The sequence below is a fragment of the Eleutherodactylus coqui genome, chromosome 4, assembly GCF_035609145.1.
Source record: "Eleutherodactylus coqui strain aEleCoq1 chromosome 4, aEleCoq1.hap1, whole genome shotgun sequence".
Lineage (NCBI taxonomy): Eukaryota > Metazoa > Chordata > Amphibia > Anura > Eleutherodactylidae > Eleutherodactylus > Eleutherodactylus coqui.
This window is the reverse complement of record NC_089840.1, coordinates 241,620,828-241,639,581: the sequence shown is the minus strand read 5'-3', so window position 1 is coordinate 241,639,581 and position 18,754 is coordinate 241,620,828. Positions and strand designations below refer to the sequence as shown.

General features: G+C 46.3%; 2 protein-coding genes across 2 annotated transcripts in view; both read right to left on the bottom strand.

Annotated features, from left to right (window-relative positions):
- Positions 1-18,754, bottom strand: part of LOC136626156 (alpha-2-macroglobulin-like) — a 459,985-nt gene that overhangs the window by 154,154 nt on the left and 287,077 nt on the right. The gene's annotated exons all lie outside the window — the stretch shown is intronic.
- Positions 1-18,754, bottom strand: part of LOC136624976 (alpha-2-macroglobulin-like) — a 250,447-nt gene that overhangs the window by 153,748 nt on the left and 77,945 nt on the right. Inside the window, exons 10-11 of the mRNA XM_066598904.1 lie at positions 16,266-16,372; positions 15,685-15,861 (exon numbers count right to left, since the gene is read on the bottom strand). Of these exons, the coding sequence (XP_066455001.1) occupies positions 15,685-15,861; positions 16,266-16,372 (284 nt within the window). The remainder of the gene's footprint in view (positions 1-15,684; positions 15,862-16,265; positions 16,373-18,754) is intronic.

Here is an 18,754-nt window from a genome sequence, read left to right as displayed (position 1 = left end):
TGTGGATCAGGGAGCCTTGTTGGTCGCATTTCCTCCAACAAAGGTTATTGTTGGATAGACCTCTTCTAGCCAGGATGGATGGGGTGAAGTACCAGCGTGTAATCAGTTTTTGGTGTGTTTCAATTAGGTTAGCGCAATGAGAGGCTTGTCCTGACCATTTAAAGGCCTTAAGCCATGCAATAGTGGGAACTTTATGGCCGAGGTCCTTCTCCCAGTTCAACAAATGGCTCTTACCCGCTGGCCCTAATGCTCCAGTTAAATTGTCATAAAAGAGACGCGTATGCGTTTTAGGAGAGCTGGAACAAAGTGTCTTGTATATGATCTCAGGTACTTTAAGCTCCCGTAGCTGGTGATTATGAAGAATGGAGCATACTTGCGAGTACTTAAAATAATCTGAGTTGGTCAACCGAAATTTGGTTTGTAATGTTTGAAAAGATAGAGGACCTCGCGGGGAGAGAAAGTCTGATATGAAGTGGATTCCTTTTTTGACCCAGGCGTGTAGCTGGAGATTGGGAACAAAGTATTCTAGGATTCTAATAGGAATGTGTTTTAGATTTCTAGTATTGTTTTTATCTGTGTTAAAGGAGATGTCCCGAGGCAGCAAGTGGGTCTATACACTTCTGTATGGCCATAATAATGCACTTTGTAATGTACATTGTGCATTAATTATGAGCCATACAGAAGTTATAAAAAGTTTTATACTTACCTGCTCCGTTGCTGGCGTCCTCGTCTCCATGGTGCCGACTAATTTTCGCCCTCCGATGGCCAAATTAGCCGCGCTTGCGCAGTCCGGGTCTTCTCCTCTTCTCTATGGGGCTCCGTGTAGCTCCGTGTAGCTCCGCCCCGTCACGTGCCGATTCCAGCCAATCAGGAGGCTGGAATCGGCAATGGACCGCACAGAAGCCCTGCGGTCCATGAAGACAGAGGATCCCGGCGGCCATCTTCAGCAGGTGAGTATGAAGACGCCGGACCGCCGGGATTCAGGTAAGCGCTGTGCGGGTGGTTTTTTTAACCCCTGCATCGGGGTTGTCTCGCGCCGAACGGGGGGGGGGGTTTAAAAAAAAAAAAACCCGTTTCGGCGCGGGACATCTCCTTTAAGGAATAAGTTTTTCCAGGCTTCTATAGAAGTTAGCATAGGGGGTGACAGGTTCGGAGTTGCAAAGCATGACAAGAGTTTTGGGGACGACCATGCGGCGAGAAGAGCTATCAGCAAGCATTTCAATGGTCTTTGGTGGTTGTTTTCCGTTTCTATAGAGACCCAGCTAACTTGTTGTGTTTGGCGAGTCCACAAACCTATTTGGCTTAGAATTGTGGCTGTTCAGTAGGAGTTTAAATTGGGTAATCCAAGGCCTCCCTGGTATCTGTTGAGGGACAGGATAGAGAGAGCAATTCTAGGCTTTTTATCGAGCCAAATGAATTTAGATAATTGACTTTGGAAGTTTGCCATGGTTTGTCTTGGAATTAATATTGGGAGAGTTCTAAAGTAGTGTAGAATTTTGGGCAAGATGAGCATTTTGTAGATGTTTATGCGTCCAAGCCAAGAAATCGGACGAGAACGGTAGGAGTCCAACTCCTTTTGGAGAGCTGCAAGAAGAGGTGGAAAATTGACTGTAATTAAGTCCGTTGTTGGGAAGCATAGGTTAATGCCTAGATATGGGATGCTTTTAGATTGCCACTGAAATGGGAATTCTTTTTCTATGTCTTGTTTAAGATCCTTGCTAACGTTAATGCCCAGAATTTGGGATTTGGTTATGTTTAATTTGTAGTAGGATATGGAGGAAAATATGGACAAAGTATTTTGGACTGTTCTCAGGGAGAGGGTTGGGTTTGTGAGAGTGAGTAAAATATCGTCAGCGAATAAGCTGATTTTATGTTGACGGAGACCTGCGGTAATTCCCTGAATGTCTGGGTGAGTCCTTATATGTTCCGCTAAAGGCTCCATTACCAAAGTAAATATTAGGGGTGATAAGGGGCAACCTTGGCGTGTTCCATTAGAGATAGTAAAGGGATTAGATAAGAGACCATCTACCATGATTTTTGCCGATGGAACGGAATAAAGGGCTTTGATAGCCTTGAAGATATAACCTGAAAAGCCAAATTTGTTTAAAGTGGAGAAGGCATACCCCCAGTGTAACCTATCAAATGCCTTTTCGGCGTCAAGGGCAACCAGGATTGAGGGAATTTTTGTAGATTCAGATTTATGTATAAGATTAAGAATCCTTCTGGTCCCATCCAAGGCCTGTCTCCCCTTTGTAAAGCCCACCTGGTCGGAGTGCACGATATCAGGCAAGATTTTGATAGTCTATCCGCCAGCACCTTAGCAAAAAGTTTAATGTCGCAGTTCAAAAGGGAGATAGGTCTGAAGTTGGCAGGTTATGTGGGGGCCTTGCCTGGTTTTGGGATTGTTATGACAGTAGCTTCCAACATTTCTTTGGGAAAGGAGCTTTGTTCTATGCCTTGATTGAAGGCCTGAGATATATGAGGAGCTAGGGAGGCGGAAAATAGTTTGTAATAATCGTTAGAAAAGCCGTCAGGACCAGGGGCTTTGTGGGATTTTAGGGTTTTAATAGCATTTATAATTTCTATAGGGAGTATTTGGGTGTTAAGGGAAGTGAGTTGAGATGGCGAGAGTGTTGGGAGATTTGTTTCTTTCAGAAAATTTTCGATAGCTTGGGTAGATGGTTGGGGTGTGTCTTTGTCATCTTTTAGGTTGTAGAGATTAGAATAATATTGGCGAAAAGTTTCTGTGATTTGTGCTGGGTGGAAGAGTTTTGTTGAGGGATTGTGGGGGTCTATGATATATGGTATCTTAGATTTGAATGGTTTTTTTTTTAACCAAATTAGCCAACATACGCGTGGGTTTGTTTTTTGAGGCGTATAAAGATGAACGAGAGGCTGTCATTTCTCTTACATAGTTGTCCATCAGGATAGATCTAAGGTTTTGTCTAGTGGCGAATAGTTGTTTATGTAATGAGTCTGATGGATTTTTATTTATTTGGCTTTCTATAGAGGAGAGTTGGGCTAAAATTGTGTCCAGTTGTCGGGATTTTTCCCGTTTATGTTGGGCACCGATCTTGATAAGCTCCCCCCTGATAAAGGCCTTATGGGCGTTCCAGATGGTCAAAGGGGAAACATCCGGAGTGGTGTTGTGAAGGAAATATTCTTCCAGCGCTAGTTTAATGTTGGAATGGTGTTTTGGGATTTTTAGTAGGAAAGTATTGTTCCGCCAAGGTTTGGGTCTTTCTTTTATTGCCTCAAGAGAGACATTGATCGAGACGGGGGAATGGTCCGACCAAGTGGCTGGACCAATCTGGGCTTTTTCTACCAGAGGAAGAGTGGATCTGTTCACCAAGATCAAATCAATTCTAGAAGAAGATTTGTGTCTGGCTGAGTAGAAAGAGTACTCTTTAGATGAGGCGTTTAGACACCTAAACGTGTCGAAAAGGGATTCTGTTTGCAGCCAAGGGAGCAGGGAAGTCGCCGATCTCAGAGAACCCCTTGTGGAGTCCAGGGAACCATCCGGAACAGCGTTAAAATCTCCACATATAAATAGGTGACCCACCTCGCACCTTCTAGCTTTTTTTATTGTTTTATTTAAAAAGCGGATTTGGGATTGGTTTGGAGCATATAAATTTACTAGAGTAAAGGGTTTGTTGTTTAAAGAGCCAGATATAATGATATATCTGCCTTTAGGATCTATAACCTGTGAGATGACTTCCAGTTGTAGCGAATCTTTAAAGGCAATTAAAACTCCTGCTTGTTTTCTTGGGGAGCAGGCTGAAAAATTTTTTGGGAATTTTTTGTGGGAGAGTTTTGGACAGGCGGAAGCCGCGAAGTGGGTCTCCTGCACACAAATAATATCAGCGTTAGAGGAAAGAGCCTCCTTCCAAAGCAGAGATCTTTTAAAAGGTGAATTTAACCCATTTGCGTTGATTGAAATAATTTTAACTGACATTATGGAAGCTCATAATTCTTTTGAGCCGGAATATTAATACAAATTGAGCAGTAGACCAAAAATAGAAGGTAATAAGGGAGGGAACATGTAGCAGGTGTAGAAAACAGAGCAGATTAGAGGATGCCCTTATCATCTTGTGTAAGATGATATTTCCGTTTGTGGAAAATATTATGGGCAGAAAAGAGTAGTACACTCAAAATTACAGCGTAAGATGGAGAAATACGCATAGAACTATTACAGGCTGGAGGGCCTGAATAGCTGTAGTGGGGAGCGAATAAAGTTCGTCTGGCGGAGAACTGTCCGGATCCGCCTGAGTGCAAAGCTGGATGGGTCCCAACCTCAGTCGGCGTCGCGGACTTGGACTTGGGCGGGAATTTGCGCTCTTTTGGAGGAAGGATGGTGAATGGACGAAGAAGGTATATCAATCTTCCAGGATTTGAGGAAGTGGATTGCGTCTTCTGGTTTTTGAAAGGTATGAGTGGTGTCATCTCTACGAATCAGGAGTTTTACGGGAAACCCCCATCTGTATGGGATTCTGGCTTGTCGTAGGGCATCGGTGACAGAGGAAAACGTTTTTCTATTCAACATGGTGGTTTGTGAGAGATCCGTGAATAGACGTATTTTTTCGTACGGTGATGGAAGATGGGATAGGTTTCGCGCTGCAGACATGACCGCATCCTTTATGTGATAGAAATGAATGCGTGCTATAATGTCTCTGGGGACAGAGTCGGCAATGAATCTCGGCTTGGGGAGCCTGTGAGCTCTGTCAATAGTTAGGTCTAGGTTGCTAGCTTCCGGGAGCAGTGCACCCATAAGTTGTTTCAGGTAGTTAGGGATATCCGAGGAGGAGACGGATTCAGGAATTCCGCGGAATTTGATGTTATTACGTCTATTCCTGTCTTCAATATCCGCCATTTTTGTTTTTAGCTGCTCAACCTCTTCCACTAACTCGTAGTGAGCGTCAATTAAGGCATTGTGTGACTGAGAAAATTCACCCATTTTATTTTCCGTATGGGAAACACGGTCACCGATCTCGTCTATGGTATTTTTAATAGAGGTGTTTAGTGATAGGAAGCTGACTTGAATAGAATCACTTAAGGCTACCACCATGTCCTTTATGAAGGATTCAGATGCTGGTTGTGAGGTAGATGGCATGGATGACACGAACTCTCTCAGGGATGGTGTTTGAGGTATTGAGGGAGCTGCAATGTCAGTCCTAGGCTTTTGTTTTTGGGGACTATCGGATGAGGGGGAGGACTGTGACATGTGCGGGGAGGATGTCGGCGCCATTTTAAATGCATGCTGTGAGTGTGAAAAATGTCTCTTTCCTCCTGGTAGTGTCTGAAGTGAGGGCGATGTATCAGCACTCACCCGTCCCTGCTGGTGTAGTCTCGGCGGGGAGCTGTCATCAGATTGAAGCGGAGCCGTTCCCTCTTCGTTCTGTGTGTCGGGCTCGGTTGGAAGCGGAGCGGTAGCTGTCGGAGCGCTCCGGGATGCCGTGGCTGAAAAGAAATCGTCCAGGCGCTTGGGCTGAGCGCGGGAGTCCCTGCGGCGAGGCATAGCAGCTGTCACCGAAATCTCCGACAGCGCCGGAGAGAGGAGAGGACCCGTTAGGTGCTTTGAGGTAGCTTACAGGCTAGGACCGGAGCGGAGCTCAGGGATTAAGCGGCCATCTTCCTGCGCTGCCAGGCCACGCCCCCAGTGTATATTTTTTTAAAAGCAATTGAGAATTTATTTTTGTATAATTTTAATATATTTTTTCTAAGGATTTTTTTATTAGGCCTTAGTCAGACGGGCGTTTTTTCACGCGATTTGCGCATGCGATTCGCGCATATATAGAACCAATGGTTCGCTATGGTATCGGTCACATGTCCGCTTTTTATGCGGATATGCGATAAATTATAGGACACGACGATTCGCAGATCGCACCTATCTGCGTTCGGCGTTTTATGTGCTCACCAAAATCATTTTTTTCGCCGGTCAGTCTAAGTTTCATGCGCATTTTGATGCGCACAGCGATTTTTCTCCAGTCAGATGGGCGTTTTGCTGCGACGATTAACGCGGCTAGGTGCAGATTTTTCCCGTGATTTTTCGCCGCCGGTCACGCGATTTGCGCATGCGACATGCGATGCGCAAATCGCGCGAAAAAAACGCCCGTCTGACTAAGGCCTTAATCTGTAATTTTAAAGTCTATATTACATTTATGATTCAAATATGTAGCGCATTTTATATTTAGTGCGGTAGAAAAAAAAAAGAACCCGCAATAAAGTTCCCTTTATTGGTAGCTACGCGTTTTAACAATTAAAATGTCTTTTTCAAGCTAGTATATACATACAGTATAAGTACACACACACATATATATATATATATATATATATATATATATATAGAGCATTTATTTACAGCGGGTGACGCTCTGCGTTCTCGTGGTAGGGCGTGTTTATTGGTGGGAGGGGTTTAATCCCACCTGACCTGTCACATGATTTACTTTGGAACACATTTGCGTTTCAAGGTTTAGAACAACTTTATTGTTCTTCTGTGTTTGCATACATACACAGCTTTTATGTGTTCCCTATTAGAGATGAGCGAACGTACTCGTCCAAGCTTGATACTCGTTCGAGTATTAGCATGTTCGGGATGCTCGTTACTCGTAACGAGTACCACGCGATGTTCGGGTTACTTTCACTTTCATGTCTGAGACGTTAGCGCGTTTTTCTGGCCAATTGAAAGACAGGGAAGGCATTACAACTTCCCCCTGCGAAGTTCAAGCCCTATACCACCCCCCTGCAGTGAGTGGCTGGGGAGATCAGGTGTCACCCGAGTATAAAAATCGGCCCCTCCCGCGGCTCGCCTCAGATGCGTTGTGACAGAGATCAGGGACAGTGATATCGTGTTGGAGCTGCTGTAGGGAGAGTGTTAGGAGTTAGTGTAGGCTTCAAGAACCCCAACGGTCCTTCTTAGGGCCACATCTAACCGTGTGCAGTAGTGTGGAGGCTGCTTTTAGCAGTGTTGCACTTTTTTTTTTTTTTGGTATATCGGCCGTGCAGAGCATTGCGCCCTGCAGTAATAGTCCAGCGACAGAAGTGTGGAGGCAGGGAGAGCGTTAGGAGTTATTGTAGGCTTCAAGAACCTCAACGGTCCTTCTTAGGGCCACATCTAACCGTGTGCAGTAGTGTGGAGGCTGCTTTTAGCAGTGTTGCACATTTTTTTTTTGGTATATCGGCCGTGCAGAGCATTGCGCCCTGCAGTAATAGTCCGGGGACAGAAGTGTGGAGGCAGGGCCAGAAGACATATATTATAGATTGAATATACGCAGTGGTCCTTTTCCAAAAAATATTGGAAAAAAATCTATTTGGCCTGCCTGTCACTGTGCTCAGTGTTCTGGGTCTGTGTCTGCTGGGGGTAGTAGTTCTCCAAATAAATACACAGCCAGCTAAGTGTTACAGCAGGCTTGCACCAAATTATTTCCTGGCTCTGAAATCACCGCTCTGTTGCAGTTAATAACAGTGCAACACTGCAGTTCCATGACACACTGCAGGGACAGAATTGTGTAGGCAGGGCCAGAAGACATATAGTATAGATTGAATATACGCAGTGGTCCTTTTTCAAAAAATATTGGAATAAAATCTATTTGGCCTGCCTGTCACTGTGCCCAGTGTTCTGGGTCCGTGTCTGCTGGGGGTAGTAGTTCTCCAAATAAATACGCAGCCAGCTAAGTGTTACAGCAGGCTTGCACCAAATTATTTCCTGGCTCTGAAATCACCGCTCTGTTGCAGTTAATAACAGTGCAACACTGCAGTTCCGTGACACACTGCAGGGACAGAATTGTGTAGGCAGGGCCAGAAGACATATATTATAGATTGAATATACGCAGTGGTCCTTTTCCAAAAAATATTGGAAAAAAATCTATTTGGCCTGCCTGTCACTGTGCTCAGTGTTCTGGGTCCGTGTCTGCTGGGGGTAGTAGTTCTCCAAATAAATACGCAGCCAGCTAAGTGTTACAGCAGGCTTGCGCCAAATTATTTCCTGGCTCTGAAATCACCGCTCTGTTGCAGTTAATAACAGTGCAACACTGCAGTTCCGTGACACACTGCAGGGACAGAATTGTGTAGGCAGGGCCAGAAGACATAGAGTATAGATTAAATATACGCAGTGGTCCTTTTCCAAAAAATATTGGAAAAAAATCTATTTGGCCTGCCTGTCACTGTGCTCAGTGTTCTGGGTCCGTGTCTGCTGGGGGTAGTAGTTCTCCAAATAAATACGCAGCCAGCTAAGTGTTACAGCAGGCTTGCGCCAAATTATTTCCTGGCTCTGAAATCACCGCTCTGTTGCAGTTAATAACAGTGCAACACTGCAGTTCCGTGACACACTGCAGGGACAGAATTGTGTAGGCAGGGCCAGAAGACATATAGTATAGATTGAATATACGCAGTGGTCCTTTTCCAAAAAATATTGGAAAAAAATCTATTTGGCCTGCCTGTCACTGTGCTCAGTGTTCTGGGTCCGTGTCTGCTGGGGGTAGTAGTTATCCAAATAAATACACAGCCAGCTAAGTGTTACAGCAGGCTTACGCCAAATTATTTCCTGGCTCTGAAATCACCGCTCTGTTGCAGTTAATAACAGTGCAACACTGCAGTTCCGTGACACACTGCAGGGACAGAATTGTGTAGGCAGGGCTAGAAGACATATAGTATAGATTGAATATACGCAGTGGTCCTTTTCCAAAAAATATTGGAAAACAATCTGTTTGGCCTGCCTATCACTGTGCTCAGTGTTCTGGGTCCGTGTCTGCTTGGGGTAGTAGTTCTCCAAATAAATACGCAGCCAGCTAAGTGTTACAGCAGGCGTGCGCCAAATTATTTCCTGGGGTTCCGTAAACGAAGTCAGCCTCAAACCACAGGCCAATAAGCGGCACATTTAATTACAGCGAGGACGCGGAGGCCCAAGTCAGGGTGTGGGCACAGGCCGAGCCAGTGCGGTGGCCAGGGGTAGAGGCAGGGCCAGACTGAATAATCCACCAACTGGTTCCCAAAGCGCCCCCTCGCGCCATGCCACCCTGCAGAGGTCAAGGTGCTATACGGTGTGGCAGTTTTTCACAGAGACGCCTGACGACCGACGAACAGGGGTGTGCAACCTTTGTCGCGCCAAGATCAGCCGGGGAGCCACCACCACCAGCATGCGCAGGCATATGATGGCCAAGCACCCCACAAGGTGGGACGATGCCCGTTCACCGCCTCCGGTTTGCACCACTGCCTCTCCCCCTGTGCCCCAACCTGCCACTGAGATCCAACCCCCCTCTGAGGACACAGGCAGTACCGTCTCCTGGCCTGCACCCACACCCTCACCTCCGCTGTCCTCGGCCCCATCCAGCAATGTCTCTCAGCGTAGCGTCCAGACGTCGCTAGCGCCACTGTTTGAACGCAAGCGCAAGTACGACGCCACGCACCCGCACGCTCAAGAGTTAAACGTGCACATTGCAAAATTGATCAGCCTAGAGATGCTGCCGTATAGGCTTGTGGAAACGGAGGCTTTCAAAAGCATGATGGCGGCGGCGGCCCCGCGCTTCTCGGTTCCCAGTCGCCACTACTTTTCCCGATGTGCCGTCCCAGGCCTGCACGACCACGTCTCCCGCAACATTGTACGCGCCCTCACCAACGCGGTTACTGCCAAGGTCCACTTAACAACAGACACATGGACAAGCACAGGCGGGCAGGGCCACTATATCTCCCTGACGGCACATTGGGTGAATTTAGTGGAGGCTGGGACAGAGTCAGAGCCTGGGACCGCTCACGTCCTACCCACCCCCCGAATTGCGTGCCCCAGCTCGGTGGTGGTATCTGCGGGGGTGTATGCTTCCTCCACTAAACCACCCTCCTCCTCCTACGCAACCTCTGTCTCGCAATCAAGATGTGTCAGCAGCAGCACGTCGCCAGCAGTCGGTGTCACGCGGCGTGGCAGCACAGCGGTGGGCAAGCGTCAGCAGGCCGTGCTGAAACTACTCAGCTTAGGAGAGAAGAGCCACACGGCCCACGAACTGCTGCAGGGTCTGACAGAGCAGACCGACCGCTGGCTTGCGCCGCTGAGCCTCCAACTGGGCATGGTCGTGTGTGACAACGGCCGTAACCTGGTGGCAGCTCTGCAGCTCGGCAGCCTCACGCACGTGCCATGCCTGGCCCATGTCTTTAATTTGGTGGTTCAGCGCTTTCTGAAAAGCTACCCCCACTTGTCATACCTGCTCAGAAAGGTGCGCCAGCTCTGCGCACATTTCGGCAAATCCCACGCGCACGCTGCCACCCTGCGGACACTGCAACATCGGTTTAATCTGCCAGTGCACCGACTGCTGTGCGACGTGCCCACACAGTGGAACTCTACGCTCCACATGTTGGCCAGACTCTATGAGCAGCGTAGAGCTATAGTGGAATACCAACTCCAACTTGCGCGGCGCAGTGGGAGTCAGCCTCCTCAATTATTTACAGAAGAGTGGGCCTGGTTGGCAGCCATCTGCCAGGTCCTAGGAAAATTTGAGGAGTCTACCCAGATGGTGAGCGGCGATGCTGCAATCATTAGCGTCACCATTCCTCTGCTATGCCTCTTGAGAAGTTCCCTGCAAAGCATAAAGGCATACACTTTGCGCTCGGAAACAGAGGCGGGGGAAGACAGTATGTCGCTGGATAGTCAGAGCAACCTCATGTCTATATCTCAGCGCGTTGAGGAGGAGGGGGAGGAGCATGAGGAGAAGGGGGAAGAGACAGCTTGGCCCACTGCTGAGGGGACAGATGCTGCTTGCCTGTCATCCTTTCAGCGTGTATGGCCAGAGGAGGAGGAGGAGGAGGGGGAGGAGCATGAGGAGGAGGGGGAAGAGACAGCTTGGCCCACTGCTGAGGGTACAGATACAGCTTGCCTGTCATCCTTTCAGCGTGTATGGCCAGAGCAGGAGGAGGAGGAGGATCCTGAAAGTGATCTTCCGAGTGAGGACAGCCATGTGTTGCGTACAGGTACCCTGGTACACATGGCTGACTTCATGTTAGGATGCCTTTCTCGTGACCCTCGCGTTACACGCATTCTGGCCACTACGGATTACTGGGTGTACACACTGCTCGATCCACGGTATAAGGAGAGCCTTTCCACTCTCATTCCCGAAGAGGAAAGGGGTTCGAGAATTATGCTATACCACAGGGCGCTGGTGGACAAACTGATGGTAAACTTCCCATCCGACAGCGCTAGTGGCCGAAGGCGCATTTCCGCAGCCCAGGTAGCAGGGGAGGCGCAGAGATCAGGCAGCATGTACAGCGCAGGCAGGGGAACACTCTCTTAGGCCTTTGACAGCTTTATGGCTCCCCAGCAAGACTGTGTCACCGGTCCCCAGTCAAGGCTGAGTTGGCGGGAGCACTGTAAAAGGATGGTGAGGGAGTACGTAGCCGATTGCACGACCATCCTCGTTGATGCCTCTGCCCCCTACAACTACTGGGTGTTGAAGCTGGACACGTGGCCTGAACTCGCGCTGTATGCCCTGGAGGTGCTTGCTTGTCCTGCGGCTAGCGTCTTGTCAGAGAGGGTGTTTAGTGTGGCTGGGGGAATCATCACGGATAAGCGTACCCGCCTGTCAACCGACAGTGCCGACAGGCTTACACTCATCAAGATGAACAAAGCCTGGATTTCCCCAGACTTCTCTTCTCCACCAGCGGACAGCAGCGATACCTAAGCAATACGTAGGCTGCACCCGCGGATGGAAGCATCGTTCTCTATCACCATCCAAAACGGGGACCTGTTTGCTTCATCAATCTGTGAATAATATTCATCCTCCTCCTCCTACTCCTCCTCCTGAAACCTGACGTAATCACGCCTAACTTGCAATTTTTCTTAGGCCCACAAGGCTCAGTCATATAATTTTTCTAAACAATTTTTATACGTTTCAATGCTCATTAAAGCGTTGAAACTTTCACCTGAACCAATTTTTATTTTATCTGGGCTGCCTCCAGGCCTAGTTACCAATTAAGCCACATTAACCAAAGCCATTAATGGGTTTCACCTGCCCTCTCGCTTGGGCATGGGCAATTTTTCTCAGGTACATTAGTACTGTTGGTACACCAATTTTTGTGGGCCCTCGCCTACAGTGTAATCCAATTAATTTTTTGCCCACCTGCATTACAGCTGACATAACATCAGCTGTGATGGGCAATGCAATGGGATATATTTATGTACCGCCGGTGGGTTCCAGGGAGCCACCCATGCTGTGGGTCCACAGGGAGTTGTAAATGCATCGGTTTCCACTTCTAAAGAACCCCAGTCTGACTGGGGCATGCAGTGTGGGCCGAAGCCCACCTGCATTAAACATGACATTACTACCTCAGCTGTGATGGGCAATGCAATGTTATTTATTTATGTACAGCCGGTGGGTTCTAGGGAGCCACCCATGCTGTGGGTGCACACGGAATTCCCATTGCGGAGTTGTACCTGCCTGTGACTATATTTAAAAAACCGCGGTCTGACTGGGGCATGCAGACACCTTGACAGAATGAATAGTGTGTGGCACATAGGTTCCCCATTGCTATGCCCACATGTGCAGCTCCAGATGGAGGTGGCACAGGATTGGATTTCTCATTGCTTCTGTACAGCATTGTGGGCTATCGCTCCTTTTAAAGAGGGTCGCTGCCTTGCCGTGCCAACCCTCTGCAGTGTGTGCCTGCTTTTCCAGTGGCAGACGCACTTATAAATAGACATGAGGGTGGCGTGGCATGAGGGCATCTGAAGGCTGGGCAGGAACAGTTTGGTGTGCGCTGTGGGCACTGGGTCGGGGGGGGGGGGGTGATTTGGCAGCATGTAACCCAGGAGAAGTGGCAGCGGAGTGTCATGCAGGCAGTGATTGTGCTTTGTTGGAGGTAGTGTGGTGCTTAGCTAAGGTATGCATTGCTAATGAGGGCTTTTCAGATGTAAAAGTTGTTGGGGGGGGCACTCTTGCTGCTATTGTGGCTTAATAGTGGGACCTGTGAACTTGAGATGCAGCCCAACATGTAGCCCCTCGCCTGCCCTATCCGTTTCTGTGTCGTTCCCATCACTTTCTTGAATTGCCCCGATTTTCACAAATGAAAACCTTAGCGAGCATCGGCGATATACAAAAATGCTCGAGTCGCCCATTGACTTCAATGGGGTTCGTTACTCGAAACGAACTCTCGAGCATCGCGAAAAGTTCGTCTCGAGTAACGAGCACCCGAGCATGTTGGTGCTCGCTCATCTCTATTCCCTATGTTATTAAATTGTCTAACTTGCATTATGCAGTTGTTTTAGGATTTTATTTTACTAGTATTATTAAAAAAGGTTATTTCATATTTATAGCTATAAAAATATATTTTGCTTATGAATAAAAAAAACATTAAAAATAGTTTTTTGGTTTATAAAAATTATTTACTATAAAAAGTATTTGTCGTTTGATATATTAATTAATTAGATATGATCTATTTTATATTGTTTATTTAAAACAAATTTGGCATCAGGGTGTTTAGGCGATATATCCAGTACATTTCTTTTCTCCTTAATTTTGTTATGGAATTATGTTTTATTTCTAGGGGAATTATTTTAGCCCTTTACTTTTTTTATTGTGTTTTTCAGTGAAGTGTCTGGATAGGCTGTGTTTTGTATAGCCTATTTTTATGTTGTATCTGTGCAGGTTTACTCTTAGATTAAGGCAATTTGTTGTTTTCCCTACGTACCGATGTCCGCAAGGACATTCTAACAAATATATTACATTTTTGCTTTTACAGGTGTTTTTTTTTAAATAAATAATTATTTCTCCTTTAGTTATTGTGTTTTGTTTAAGGGCTATGTGATTACAGCATTTCCATTGTGTCTTATTACATTTATATCCTCCTGTAATTAATGATGAATTTTTATTATCTGATAATTTATTTCTTCCTAGATTTTTTCGTGTTTTGTCTCTATTTAGCGGATTGGATGGTGCTATAAGATTTCCTAATGTTCTTTTTTTTTCTATATATAATTTTTGGAATTTTGTCTATTGTTTTCCCTAAATATGGGGCATTTTTTGGAATACTCCAGTTTTTGTTTATTATTTTCCTAATTTCTTTATTATCACTGCTGTGTTTTGTTATAAACACATTCTTGTTATATGTGTGTTGTTCTATCTATTTTATTTTTGCATATATATACGTGTTTTAATATATTCATGTTAATATGGGACAGTACATTCATATATATAAATATATTAAATAACTTTATATAAGTCTTAATTATGCATAATAATATGATATATTTATACATATGTGCGTTGTATGTGGTGGTTAATGATCATTCACAAGCACCTTATGTTTAACGGTGCTATTCTTAGGTAAAGCATATCAGCTCTGTCTGGTGAAACAAACCCTAATAAAGTTTATTGAAAGAATGAAACGCATACTGCATTCCAGTCCCCAGGTCACGTGTCATGTTCAGGTTGGAGGGGGTAATTGCTCCATCCCCATGATTACGTCAGTGCGGTGATACGCTACTGATGAGCTCCACGATTTGTAAGTTTCCCTACATGTATTTAAGAATGTTTGTACATTATGTGTGTTTAAAGCTTGAGAAAAGCACGTTTATAATGCCGAAATGCATTGCTATTAAACGTTTATAACTTGACTGAAGGTCTATGCCGGATCATTAAGTCACACTCTTTGGCTTGTTAAAGAGTGCGGGCACTTCTATTTTTTCCTTTTGTGCTAAAGTGTTACTGAGGGTGCATTCAGATGAGCGTATTTATGTGCGTACATAACCACGCATCAATTAGAACCATTGGTTCCCTATGGTGTGTTCACATGTCAGTGTTTTTATAGGCGTGCAAATGTGCGCACCTGTAAAAGATAGGACGTGCGTGTAATATTCCCCGTGGGGATTCCCCTTGTCACTGAACACTGTGACAGCACTGTCACTTTGTTCAGTGACAAGGGAACTCCCCGCGGGGAGTAAAGAATCTCCTGTCACAGCTGTGATAGCTGTAGCAGGGGATTGCGAAGCTCTCCAATTGATTTCAAAGGGGCCGCTGCTTGGCCATTTGATGAATTTAATAAATGGCCGAGCGCTGCCTGTGATTGGCTGAGCACTGTGACCAATCACAGGCAGCGCTCAGCTGTCATTCAATGAATGGCAGAGGGCTGCCTGTGATTGGCTGAGTGCTGATCCAATCAGATGCAGTCCTTTCAGCAGGTGGGGATTTTAAATTACATTACAGTGATGAGACCTAAGCGGCTAGATGCGCCTGATCCCCGGCAGCGGCGGAGAGCTGAGTATATATACTTTTTTATTTTTTACACCAAATAGAAATGATTTTCAGGAAAGGGCTTATATTTAAAGCCTTTCCCTGAAAATCACTGGAGGGGTTGCCGGCAGACCATTGCTTTTAATAGGACCTCTGGCAGCAGCTGCGGCCCCATTGAAATCGATGCTGCACGGACCTGCATCCATGTGTATTTGTGTGCACGTACGTGGGCACACCAGTTTTGTGCGCACCTATGTACGCACAAGCACATGCTAGTAGTAATGCACCCTTAATTGCTATTGTAGCCATGTTTAGTAGCAAAATTGGATAAAGTGGTCCTCTAAACAAAAAAGCCTGGATTAGCTTCTACTTTTTTCCTATAATAAGTGAATGGGTGTATTTTATAGATCTAAACACAGAGATAGAATGCTTACTGTTCATAAATATAGAAAGTCCCTTTTCAGTTAATTATCCACCTTACCGTTAAAGTCACGTATGACTCCCACATTGAGGTGTTGAGTTCAATATGAGCAATTCCATTCACATCCGTCACCACAATTGTATCTGACTTTTTTGAGGAGAATCCATATCCCTCTTCTACATATACATACACGGTGGTATTTGGTATGGGTTGTTGTTTTTCATCAGTTACTTTCATCTGAGAATGAGGAAAGGAAGCACATAATTTGAATTTTTGTATAGTTAGTGTTGATTTATAAGCTCATTTTCTACACTCATTCCCAAAGACTTACAGTAGTTTTTAGCGATTGGTAGACCTCAGGCATACAACTGAAATATGGAATATGCCACAAATCTTAAGAGAAACCTACATATATCCTACATGCAATCTATAGTCCACCAAGGATCTTTTGCTCTTCATCACTAAAGCTTCTTATGTGTCACTCCATTGCTGTAGAATTTTATTTCTCATGCCCTCCCCCAAGTCCCACACCTGCACATATTTAAGTCCAGTCTAAAAACTTACAAGTTGATGACCCCTAAGTCTTCTGAAACAACTAGTTCAAGATCAGAACTAATACTGGTTCTACTTTTTTTTCTCACCTTGTTACGATATGTATGTCCTTTATGATAGAATTTGTTCCTCTCAAAAAACTCAATTTTTTTATGCATATTAAGGTCGACCTCAGCTGATGCCATTTCAGTATGACCTGGAAGAAGGAAAAGACTGTCCAAGATTCTGAAGTCAGATTGCAACGTATTGTAGATTTCCCAGATAAAGAGAAAACATTAACTCTGCACAACTGATGCATGCTACTGTAATGGAGAGACAGATACTGAATGAGATGTGGCCTCTGGGAGGTGGGCTATCCAGGCTGGCACAGGGAGATCTGGGCCGGTTCTCAGGTTTTCGTGGATACCTGGAGCCTTTTCTAGGAATTTGGGTGCCCTGGACATGACTTTGTTCCAACACCTGCTTCGTGGGTGACAAATAGCCAGCAAGCAGCATACTGATTGTTGACTTATGAACAGCTTTTATTTCATAGCTTGTAAAATAATGGAGTCTCTGGTAAATATTCCGACTGCAGCTTGTATATAACTGAAACAGTTACAAATTTTAACAGGCACAACCAGTGCTGAGGAAAATAGTAAAACGGGAATGTCCTTCTATCAAAGTCTCTCAACAGTATTACTCATGGTTTTCCTTAAGGCTGGTGAAAAAACGTTTCTAGTGCTTTTTTGTGCAGCTGCTAAGCTCTTGCATGAAGGAGCAGGACTCCCCAGTGCAACGCATGTTCAGGAGGAAGCTGAGTACCCAGACTTTATAGAGCTTGGAGAAACTTAGCCTCCTACAGTCTGGTGCTGGATAACCGGCATTCAGCGCTGTCTTTATACCACCAGTCTTACTGAGTACCAGAATTTACACATTACCCAGAGGAGACACGTGAAACACATTATCTCTTTTCTTAGTCTTGCTGCTTAAAGATGCTGCTGCTTCCTCTTCCCCTAGTGTCTGTGTGAGTCCCCTGCCTCTTAAAGTTGCAACTATGACATAATAGAGCAGATGAGGAAAGAGGCATACAGCAAGGGGGAAAGCCTGAAGGACAACCCCCTCACATTACAACCTTGCTGCATCAAACTAGTTTGCCACTCACAGTAGCAGAGGTTGTGTGTGTATATGTGGGAGTAGGAGCGCTCCTCTCCCCACAATATACCTTTCAGGTAATCATCCCAGTACCCTCAATCACTTTCCCATCATTCAAGGTACATGCCCTACGGCTTTTCCGTCTGCTGTCCATGCGAGTAGCAGTTATCTACCACCCCCCAGGTGTTCCTCGCCTGTTTCTGTACCACTTTGCCACCTGGCTCCCCCACTTCCTCTCCTGCGAAATCCAAACCCTCATCCTAGGAGACTTCAACATCCCCACTAACGACCCCATTTCCCTATCTGCCTCTCAGCTTCTATCACTCACCTACTCTCTTGGTCTCTCACAACTCACAGCCTCTTCCACTCACAGGGATGGCAATACTCTGGATCTGGTCTTCTTCCATCTCTGCTCTGCTTCCAACTTCACTAACTTCTCTCCCCCGCTCTCAGACCATAACCTCCTCTCTTTCTCTGTCAAGCTCCCTAACGTTTCTCCAGACGCTCCTACCTCCCATACATACAGGAACCCACAGGCCATTCACACCAAGCATTTTGCCAAGTCTCTACAGTCTTCTCTGTCCCCAATCTCTCTCCTCTCCTGCTCCAACCTGGCTGCCGCACATTACAACACCACTCTCAAACATGCATTGGATGATGCGGCGCCCCCCCGTAACCCAGGCCATCCGATATAGATCACGGCAACCTTGGCTCACGCCTCAAACGTGATTCATCCGGCGGTGCTCTAGGTGTGCTGAACGGCTGTGGAGAAAGTTTCAAAAGTCTGCAGATTTTCTCCACTTTAAATCCATGCTCAGAACATACAACCTTGCCCTCCACCACGCCAAACAAGTCTACTTCACCTCTCTCGTCTTCTCACTATCCCATAACCCTAAAAGACGCTTTGACACTTTCCACTGCCTTCTCAGCCCAAAACTGCAGCCCCTGTAACAGATCTTAGTGCTGAAGAGCTGGCTGTGTACTTCAAAAAGAAAATTGATGACATCCGGCAGAAAATAACTTTCCAATCCCAGACTAGCCCCGACCCTAGTCTTGTCAGTACTGCATCTAGCTCCTGTTCACTCACTGTACTTAGTCCAACGACAGAGGAAGAAGTCCCCAGACTGCTCTCCTGCACTCGCCCCACCACCTGTGCTAGCAACCCTCACACCTCCTGCGTTCCCTTCCCCCCGATGGTCATCTCCCACCTTACCATTATATTTGCTACCATGCGGTGGTTGCGGCTTCTCCTGAGGCAGCGGTGTGCTGGGTCCCTTGGTCGGGTGCATCCCCCCCGGGGATGCGGGTGCCAGGCTGGCATGGTGCTGGTGGCTCGCGGCACGGTGTGCATGCTCGGTAACCCTGGCGGCGCCATGCGCGCGCGCACCTGGGAGTGCAGCTGCCGTGCACAAGCTTCCTTTTGATATGCTATGGGGAGTTGGCTGTC